This window comes from Galeopterus variegatus, unplaced genomic scaffold (genome assembly GCF_000696425.1).
Source record: "Galeopterus variegatus unplaced genomic scaffold, G_variegatus-3.0.2 Scaffold367, whole genome shotgun sequence".
NCBI lineage: Eukaryota > Metazoa > Chordata > Mammalia > Dermoptera > Cynocephalidae > Galeopterus > Galeopterus variegatus.
Window position 1 is genome coordinate 450070 of NW_007726478.1, and position 10043 is coordinate 460112.

Consider the following 10043-nt stretch of genomic DNA (forward strand, 5'->3'; position numbering starts at 1 on the left):
CGCCGCCTCCAGAGGTGGGAGCCCCTGTCGGCGCCGGGACGCAGCGCCGCCGGGGGCGCAGGGGCGAACCGCGGCTGCGGGCGCTCGGACCCGGGGCATCTCCCGCCCTGTCTGCAGCTGGCGCGCGCCAGAGCCTCTCCGTGCCTCTATTTCCTCGCCTGGGAAATGGGGCCGCTACTGCGGGGCAGCGGGGGGCATGAAAGGGGAGCGCTGCAGGCACGGGGCCTGCACACAGTAGGCGCTCCCTAAGTACCGGAAACTTCCTCTCCAGCGGTAATGAGATGGGTGAGGACGGGCTGGGTCGGGGCACAGTTCCTGAGCCCGGGACCCTGGGCAGAACTCAGCCGCCGGCTCCCCGTCTGAGGTCGAGGACAAAGGAGTCACAGGCCGCGCGGAGGTGGGGAGGCCCCACCCCTGTCCGGGCCCAGGCTAAGAATAGCTCCAGGAAAGCTGAGCGCAGGGAGACAGCTGTCCCCTAGGTGGCCCTGCCCTGCCTGGGTGTCAAGCCTGAGGGGTACCTGGGGCTCCCCAGCCCTAAACAGCCCCTCCAAGGGGGGTGCATGGCCTCTGGGCCTCAGTGTTCCCACCTGGGCAGTGGGCGCATCCCTTGTCAGGTGGGAAGTGGCATAGAGAGGGGCTTCTGCGTGTGGGCGGGTGGGCACCAGGCCCTCCCCTCCAGACCTGCAGCTCCCCAGGCCTGGAACCCAGGTCCTGCCTTGCCCGGCTTGCAAACTCTGTAGTGGGGAGGGCCAGCAGTGGAGAGAAAAGGAACCGAATCCAGAGATAACGGCCGCCAGCGCAAACACGGAGGGTCAGGACTCAAAGTCCAAGGCTGCTGTCCCCGGCCTCCGTGGCCGGCTGCTGGCCAGGGCCCACGCCATTCCCTCTCAGGACCGCTGTGTTCTGCCCTCCTCTGCCCACCTGTGCCTGTGACAAACAAGCCTCACAGCCAGGGCCCCGCCCCTGGGCCCCCTCCTCCAGGCAGCCTTCCCAGCCTGGGGCCCGCCACGTGATGTCTGGCGCCCTTTGTCTGCCCAGGGGGCCGGGTGCTGGAGGTGGGCTTCGGCATGGCCATCGCAGCCTCCAAGGTGCAGGAGGCCCCCATCGAAGAGCACTGGATCATCGAGTGCAACGAGGAGGTCTTCCAGCGGCTCCAGGATTGGGCTCAGGAGCAGCCACACAAGGTGCCCCCCTGCCCGCAGGCCCCCCATTAGCCCCACTCCCTGCTCCCCGTGGGGGGCTGAGGGCCTGGAGCAGAAATGGGGGAGGTGGTCTTCTCCCTTGGGGGCCCCTCTGCTTCTGCCCTTTCCACAGGTGGGGAGATCCTAGGGATCTCTCTGACCCTCAGCCTTCTCTTTTTCTCCCCTTTCCAAGGTCGTCCCCTTGAAAGGCATGTGGGAGGATGTGGCACCTACCCTGCCAAACGGTCACTTTGATGGTGAGGGGACTCTGGGAACTGGGGGGGAGGGGGCGGACCACAGGATTCACTAGGCCTTCCAGCTCACATCCAGCGGCCTCTGCCCACAGTTCCACTGTCAGCCCCCTCCTCTGCCTGTGCGGGGACCTTCTAAAGAATACAGCCCTCGGGTGTGTACTTGGGGTGACAGAGCCTGGGGGTGAGGACATGCAGGGACACACAGACGAGGGCCAGGTGCACACGGGGTCACTTCACCCGCTCTGGGATGAGCCCAGCCCTGACTGGGTGGGCGTCCATCCTCCCGTGCAGGGATCCTGTACGACACATACCCACTGTCGGAGGACACGTGGCACACACACCAGTTCAACTTCATCAAGGTAGGACTGCCCACCACGGTCCTGCGCGGGCCGTCCACAGACTGAGCACTGCCCCTTCTATTGGCTCTTCTGCCCTGCTGGGATGCGGGAGGCCCACAGGGAAGGCCCTCTGCCCATACCCTTGCTTCCCTCCTGACCATTGTCCCCTCTGCCTCCCCAGGACCACGCCTTTCGCCTGCTGAAGCCCGGGGGTGTCCTCACCTACTGCAACCTCACCTCCTGGGGGGAGCTGATGAAGTCCAAGTACTCGGACATCACCACCATGTTCAAGGTGTGCCCCCCTGAGAGCTCCCTGCAGGTCCTACCTGAAAGCTGGGTAGTGATCTGGGGGGTGAGGGGGTTGCTGGAGTCGCTCTGGGGCCTGGGGAGGATCCTTCCCTCACACAGGCCTCAGGGGCTGATCTCTTGGGTGTGTGGACTGTGGTGTGATTCTTTATTTAGACATCAGGCAAGGTCCCTCACCAGCTCAATGACCTGCAATGGTGCCCCAGTGCCTCAGGATACAGACCAAGCCCCCTCACGTTCCCCCAGATCACTACCGTACTCCCCCCGGGACTGTGCTTGTCTCAGGGCCCACAATGTTCCCTCTTCCTGGCAAGGAGACGACAGGGGCCAGCCCTTCTAAGTGAGAACTCTGTGCAGAGACCCCAAGCTGCTCTTCTAGGAGCTTGCAGAGGTCTTCTGAGTGCCCGCCTGGTGCCACGTGGCTAACCAGGTAGCTTTCCTTCCACAATGTGAACTGGTGGCCTGTGTGTTCTTTCTGTCGAGCTTCTTTTGCTCTGCTGGCCACGCTGGCACACAGAGCACAACCCCCAGTAGGCGCCCTGTGGGTGGGTCTGAGTATCTCACCTTCCTGGTGACGCAGTTGTGGCATCCAAGGACACCCAGGCCTGCTAGGAAGCTGCTGCCCACGTTTGAACAGCTGGAGGTTCCCACTCGCACCTGGGCACCCAGGGCGGTCCTCCCACATGCCAGCCTTGCCCCAGGGTGCTCATAAACGCTATTGAAGGAGGGGTGGGCCTGGAGGTGTGGTGTAAGGCCCTCAGAGGTGACCTGGCACCTCCCTCTTGCCAGGAGACGCAGGTGCCAGCGCTGCTGGAAGCAGGCTTCAAGCGGGAGAACATCCGCACAGAGGTGATGGCGCTGGTGCCCCCGGCCGACTGCCGCTACTACGCCTTCCCGCAGATGATCACGCCCCTGGTCACCAAGCACTGAGCCCCAGCTCTGGCCCTCCGTGTATCCGGCTTCCAGACAGCCCTCTCGGTCGCCCCTGCTCAGTGCCTTCCTTTGTGGCTGGAGCACAGGTTTTTGCCTCTCTCAGCCCAGGGTGACCCCAGCTGTGACATCGGCAGCTCTACTAACCTCGGCAACACTGCTGTCTTGGAACTACGACCTCTCTGCCAGGGTCGCTGAGGGCGTAGCCAGCGCTAACATGGGCTGGGCCAGTCGGATTGCATGTGAGGCTCTGGCTTCTAGTTACCCTCCCTCAACAAATAATTAAAATAAAAAGAGATGTCAGAGGGACCTGGGGAGAAGATGGGCTATTGCCCTGCAAAGTGTCTGAATTTCTGTGACCACTACTGTCCTGCTCGTGGCAGACATGACCAGTCCATCAGCCCAGGGTGGGGGGGAACGGGCCCACTGGCCCCTCCTCCTGCCCCCAGCCCACACTCCAGTCCCCCACCCCCAGTCTCTCATGCTCCAGTGTCTTGTTTCTTCTCTGCCCAGTGCAGGGCAGCCCCGCCCCCGCCATCTCCAGGGATATCTGGCTCCTGTCCATCCTGAGCCTGGCTGGTCCTGTCTGCCTCATTCCCAAGCAGCTCTCGGACCCATCCACTTGGATCAGTCCTCGGTGCAGCCCACACCCTAGTGCTGCTGGGCCCTTCCCTCTGCTGAACGCTGTTCCACGTCAGCAGCGTCTTGTCCTAGAAGCTGTCCTCCTCGGGCTGGGGCAGGCACCTGTTACCCCCGCACTGTGTCCTGGGTGTCCCCCATCTCAGGTCTGGCCAGTCATAACTGCCAGTGCTCAGAACCGTCCCTAAGAATTTGGGAATCAGGTCTTCAGCACTGGCAGCATTGGCACAGAAAAGGAGATGAACGAGTTTGTTGAATGAATACACTACCTTGATGAGGACACAGACTCCACAGGGTGAAAGGACTTGCCCAAGGGCATCGGACTGGGAGAAGGCAGGGCCAGGGGTCTCCCCAGAGCCCTGGGTGTAGATGGTCATTGAAGGGGCTTCTCTGGGCCACTTGAGGCCCTGGTGCTGTGCCTGGTGTCTGAGCCTAAGGGGCAGCTGGCAAAGGATGTAGTTTTCTCTTCAGCCCTTACCCCTGAAGCCTTTTGGTTTTGAAGGGAACAAGACACCACTGCTTGGAAATGGGCCCAGAATGGGGTAGCAACCTGCATAAGCCCACACAGCAGACCAAAGGCCACCACCCAAACCCAGTGCAGGCTCACATGTGGGTGAGGAGGACCAGATTTACTCGGCCTACTGTGGGGACCGAGAGACTGAGTCAAGGGCCCCTAGCTTCCTGCTCCCAAAGCCCAGACCTTCCCAGAAGGGGTCAGTGTGGGCCCACCCCACTTTGGGGCAGGACGTTTACCTCAAAGGCCTCAGTGACTTCATCTACAAAACAGAGTTAAGAGAAGACTCCACCTGGCCCAGAGGGACCCTGCTTAGCAGGCACAGCATGCTAGGTCCACCCCTGCCCTGTGGCTCCACTCCACCTGCCACCCCAGCCCCATTTGCCCAAAGGGTAGCACACTGGGCGGTTTGCAGTCCCCTGTCCACTCCCATGCTTGTCCCACCCACACGGCACACTGGGCAGGCAGCAGGGCCCGAGGGCAGGTTTATTGGCGATCTCACAGGAGGACAAGGTAGGGGCAGTTCTGGCGGCAGCACTACCTGCGGTACCAGATGCTGAGCCTCTGCTCCCGCTTGATCTTCTTCTGCAGCTGCAGGATGCCATACAGTAGGGCCTCAGCTGTGGGTGGGCAGCCTGTGGACAGGACTGGGCCTCAGTTTCCCTCCCCACACCCCCGGGCCGAATAGCGAGGCCGTCCTGAGCCTTTCTCTTTCCTCTGCAGTCTGAGCCTGGCAGTGCCCAGGTGGGTGGGCAGAGACCCAGGGGCTGTGGGAGCCAGACACAGATGCTAGGAGGTCACAGCCCCTGCGGAAGAACAGGGTCCTCCCCCCACTGAGCCTCAGGGGGTCCCACGAGGAGCACTTCTAGGTCCCAAGCCCTATCATCCATGCAGGGGCTGTCCCCCTCCCTCCCCCCCCGCCTCCTGCTGCCTGGCAGGCCCAGAGCAAGGAGCTTAAACCAGAAGATGAAGGTCAAAGGGCCTGCCCGGGGGCAGCAGGAAGTGTCCAGATGGGGCAAGAAGGGCCAAGAGTGGCCCAGGCCCTGCTCTGCTGAAGCTCTGGCCAGTGGAGGCCATTCCTCAGGGTGGGGAGGTGTAGAGCCCGTGCCCCCACCCCCAAGCATCTCCTTTAATCTGCACCACGGAGGAAGAAGCCAGGGAGGTGGGCAGGGTTCCCCCGAGCTCCTGACCCTCAGGACTGTCCTCTCTGCCCATTAAATAAGACTTACAGGAGGTCACTGGTCTGGACTGGGCTCCAGCACGGTGCCCAACACATCAAACCACAATGGAGGCCCTCCCGCTAAGGTTCCATGCCCCCAAGCCGAAACTAAGTTGCTTATCTGACCTCCCGAGATATCAGGAGAGGGAGAGAGATAAAACAAGCCAGTTTGGGGGCATGATCAGGAAGTCCCCTCTGCTTGGACCTTTACAAGGAAAGTAACTTTGACACAGCCAATCCGCTTTCTGTTCTGTTTCTGCTTTTCTCAGCCCTTTCCTGCCTGTAAAACCAACCTCCTCTGCTCAGCTCATCAGAACACTCATCCTGGGCCGGCCCATGGCTCACTCGGGAGAGTGTGGTGCTGATAACACCAAGGCCACGGGTTCGGATCCTATATAGGGATGGCCGGTTTGCTCGCTGGCTGAGCGTGGTGCTGACAACACCAAGTCAAGGGTTAAGATCCCCTTACCGGTCACCTTTTAAAAAAAAAAAAAGAACACTCATCCTGATTTATAAAGTGAAGTGCTGCCCGATTCTAGAACCACAAATTCAGATCTTTAAGTTTGTTGTGATTTTGTCTTTTGACAGTCTCTGGTGACCACGAAGGGACCTGCTGAAGGACACTGCTAATGACCCTCAAGACCGGGTGAGGAACGCATGCGACCCCTTTTGAGGCCCTGTCTGCCTCATGGAGCCCCGAGCGTTATAAGTGAGTTCCTCTCAGGCCAGACGCCCCTCTTTTTGCACCAAGCCCCATTTTACTGGCTTCTGAATGTGGCATTAGTTTCTGGGGGGAGAGTGCATGACCTCACGGTTTGCTTTGCGGGGGCCAGGTCTGGGGGCTTAAGGGAAACTGCCAGCGGTGGCTGCAGGGAATGGTTATTACTGCAGAGGTCACAAACTCTGACTTTCAGAATTCGTTGGTATGTGGGTCCTACCCTCTCTGTTTCTTTTTCTTGCGTGCTTAGGTAAGGGAGACCTCAGATGTCTGACTGGGTCAGACAGAAACCGGAAAATCACTGGCTAGGTTGGTCACAGGGATCTCAGAGTCAAAGCCATAGGCTGACTGGTGGGTACAGGTTGGGCACTTGTGTGTGATGAAAGTGACCCACCACCACCAAAAAATAAGACTCCCATGAGAGAACAGGTTGGATGTGGAACAGGTTAATCAAAAAAACAAGGTATACCATGAAGGAGCTACATGACCCAACCCCACAGCATTTCCGTCTCAGGCTTTTGTCTTGGCTAAGAGAGAATGAAGATCTGACTCAACAATGGAATCTTTAATTTCTTTTTTCTTTTTTTTAAGATGACCCGTAAGGGGATCTTGACCCTTGACTTGGTGTTGTCAGCACCACGCTCTCCCAAGTGAGCCATGGGCCGGCCCTGGAATCTTTAATCTCTAAAGATCTGAGTACTCTGCATCCCAGTACACTGGCCTTGCACATGTATGAGTACTAAGCCCAGAAGTTGCAAATACTTACAGAAATGGCAAAATCTTGCTAAACCTAATTTAGAATTATAATGGCCATGATGCAAACTGTTCCAGACTTTAAGAAGTGCATTTGAAAACAAGGGCTCTAGGGCCGAGCCCGTGGCGAACTTGGGAGAGTGCAGCGCTGGGAGTCCTATATGGGGAGGACCGGTGCGCTAACTTGCTGAGCGTGGTGCTGCCGGTCTCAAAAAAAAAAAACAAGGGCTCTAAAATTAGGCCCATCCAGGGACACGCATTCATGTGCAGAAGCTTCTGAAAGGATTTTTTTAAAATTTTATTGCCTTTTGTAAAAGACCGTTACAAAAGGCAAACGAAAAGTTTAAGTGACTAACTAATAAGAAAGACCTAATCTGCTAACCTTGGTTGGTTACCATCCCACCATAAAGGGGAAAAGAAAGCTACACTGCTTCCAAAGCTCAACAGGCCCTCAGGTCAAGCAGCTGCACCCTAACAGATCTGTAGCATAACGAGCGCCACTTTAGACAAGCCCAAGTACAAAATGGCTCAGCCCACCCCCTCCCCGCTCCTCGCCCTTCCCTTTACAAGTACCCTCCTGACTTAAACAACGAGACCCCTTTTGCTTCTGCAAGGATGCAGTTCTCCAAGGATGCAGTTCTCCACCCCGATCCACATTAGCATAATGACCCTCCTTGATGGGATCAGCCAGCCCTTGGTGCACTATACAAGCTCTACCACCCCCTCACCAGGTGCTGTCCCCTTTTCAGGGCAGTCCTGGGCTGCCTGCCACTCTTGAACACAGCCCAGCAGATTTCTTTCTTTAATAAAGCGTGAACGGTACCTGGCATCTCGGCTCACTTTCTTTCACGTCCTTTTCAGAACTACCCAGGCCCAGAAATGCCTTCTGTGCCCTTTTCCTTAGTGGGCTTCACCCCTGAGTCAGGAGTCTAGCTAAGAAACAAGCTAAACTGAGAAGACCATCTATTCAACTAAATTGGTCTCCAAAATACGCCCTTCTGGTATTTAGCTGGCTGTTCTGTAACTCTTTGTAAAAGCTTACATCTGTAAAGGAAAAGCACTAGAAATTCTTACTTTTTTTTTTTTTTTTTTTCTTTTTGGTGGCTGGCCGGTACGAGGATCCAAATCCTTGACCGTTGTGTTACAACACTGCGCTCTAACCTACTGAACTAACCAGCTGGGTCCCTGTAGTTTTGTTGTTTTTTTAAAGGTGACTGGTAAGGGGATCTTAACCCTTGACTTGGTGTTGTCAGTACCACACTCTCCCAAATGAGCCACGGGCCGGCCCTACGGTCCAGCCCTATGGTCCCTGTAGTTTTGTGTAGAGTAATTCAGCATGATTACTAAGAATGAGCAAATCGGGTGTATGTAAATGGGATAAAAGTTTACAAATGAACCTGTCATAGTTTCAGAAATCTTTTTCAGTAACTTGAAATCTTTAAGTCATGTTATACTAAACTAAGCAGCACATATTCATGAAATGTCTGAGTCACTTCTAAGTTAAACTACTGAAACATACGTACAATTATTATGTGTCAATCAAAAATAAATTCTAAAAAATTTTTAAATACTGAAACATTAATTGCTACATAAGTATAAAGTGTATGTATTTTGACATCTTTTTTTTATAAGGTATAGAGAAGCTAAATACATTTGGGTCTGTTAATAAACATTAAAATGATGAAATGGTGAATGCTAAAATAAGACAGTTTACAATGCTTACTTCCTAGTTTTCACTAGAAATTAAAGGTAGTAAGAGTGAAAAATTATCATTAGTATATGGTAATTAAAACTAGAAATAAGAAGGAAAACAACTCTGTATGTGAGGGAAGCAAGGACCATTTTACAAAGGAAGTGATAAAGTATAAGCATGTGTTTTTATTATGGGAAGGAGAGAGTAATTTTTGTACTAAAGTAGAGTGACTGGTTGTTCCAAAAAGAGAATGAAGAGATGTGCAGGACAAAAACTGAATGGAGAAGAAGATTTTAGGGGGTCTGGGGAAGATGAACCTTGTAAAAGGAATTTTTAAAAATCTTTTCGGATCTTTTTATATATTTTTTTAAATGGAAACATATTGATTGTACGTATTTACGTGGTGCAAAGTTATAGNCTTCTGGTATTTAGCTGGCTGTTCTGTAACTCTTTGTAAAAGCTTACATCTGTAAAGGAAAGGCACTAGAAATTCTTACAATGGGAGACAGCATTGGTCTAAACAAGCCTCACCTTTGGCTATTTTGTCTTCACTGGGCTTGCTACCTGCAGGCTTCCTGGTCCTAACAAACACGCTCTTAGAAGAGGTGTGGACAAGGTCTGTCTGGGGGTGGGGAAGTATCCTCTCTTGCAATAAATGTTCATCTTTCCTGGTTGCTGGAACTTCCTGGGGAGAGGATCCATAACAACTGAGATCCACTGGGAGGATCTGTCTTTAGATCGATTAAGGGAATTCAGAAAGCCCCACCTTGCACTGTGCTGTTCTTCAAATGCCTTTAGCTGGAAGTAATCCATATGACCAAAGTGGCATATTTTGGGGTGGCATCTCTTGAATCCCCTCAATGGCTAGGTTTTTTTTTTTTTTTTTTTTTCTTTTTGGTGGCTGGCCGGTACGAGGATCCAAATCCTTGACCGTTGTGTTACAACACTGCGCTCTAACCTACTGAACTAACCAGCTGGGTCCCTGTAGTTTTGTTGTTTTTTTAAAGGTGACTGGTAAGGGGATCTTAACCCTTGACTTGGTGTTGTCAGTACCACACTCTCCCAAATGAGCCACGGGCCGGCCCTACGGTCCAGCCCTATGGTCCCTGTAGTTTTGTGTAGAGTAATTCAGCATGATTACTAAGAATGAGCAAATCGGGTGTATGTAAATGGGATAAAAGTTTACAAATGAACCTGTCATAGTTTCAGAAATCTTTTTCAGTAACTTGAAATCTTTAAGTCATGTTATACTAAACTAAGCAGCACATATTCATGAAATGTCTGAGTCACTTCTAAGTTAAACTACTGAAACATACGTACAATTATTATGTGTCAATCAAAAATAAATTCTAAAAAATTTTTAAATACTGAAACATTAATTGCTACATAAGTATAAAGTGTATGTATTTTGACATCTTTTTTTTATAAGGTATAGAGAAGCTAAATACATTTGGGTCTGTTAATAAACATTAAAATGATGAAATGGTGAATGCTAAAA

The 10043-nt window shown here is 53.4% G+C and overlaps 2 protein-coding genes across 2 annotated transcripts in view; one reads left to right on the forward strand and one right to left on the reverse strand.

The window, feature by feature from the left end:
* The window catches only part of GAMT (guanidinoacetate N-methyltransferase), a 9300-nt gene extending 5967 nt beyond the window's left edge, over window positions 1-3333 (forward strand). Inside the window, exons 2-6 of the mRNA XM_008568033.1 lie at window positions 1039-1184; window positions 1375-1438; window positions 1727-1794; window positions 1955-2065; window positions 2869-3333. Coding sequence (XP_008566255.1) covers window positions 1039-1184; window positions 1375-1438; window positions 1727-1794; window positions 1955-2065; window positions 2869-3009 — 530 coding nt within the window. The 3' untranslated portion in view covers window positions 3010-3333. The remainder of the gene's footprint in view (window positions 1-1038; window positions 1185-1374; window positions 1439-1726; window positions 1795-1954; window positions 2066-2868) is intronic.
* Window positions 3334-4623: 1290 nt separating this feature from the next.
* The window catches only part of NDUFS7 (NADH dehydrogenase (ubiquinone) Fe-S protein 7, 20kDa (NADH-coenzyme Q reductase)), a 14810-nt gene continuing 9390 nt past the window's right edge, over window positions 4624-10043 (reverse strand). The window contains exon 8 of the mRNA XM_008568022.1: window positions 4624-4797. Coding sequence (XP_008566244.1) covers window positions 4700-4797 — 98 coding nt within the window. The 3' untranslated portion in view covers window positions 4624-4699. The remainder of the gene's footprint in view (window positions 4798-10043) is intronic.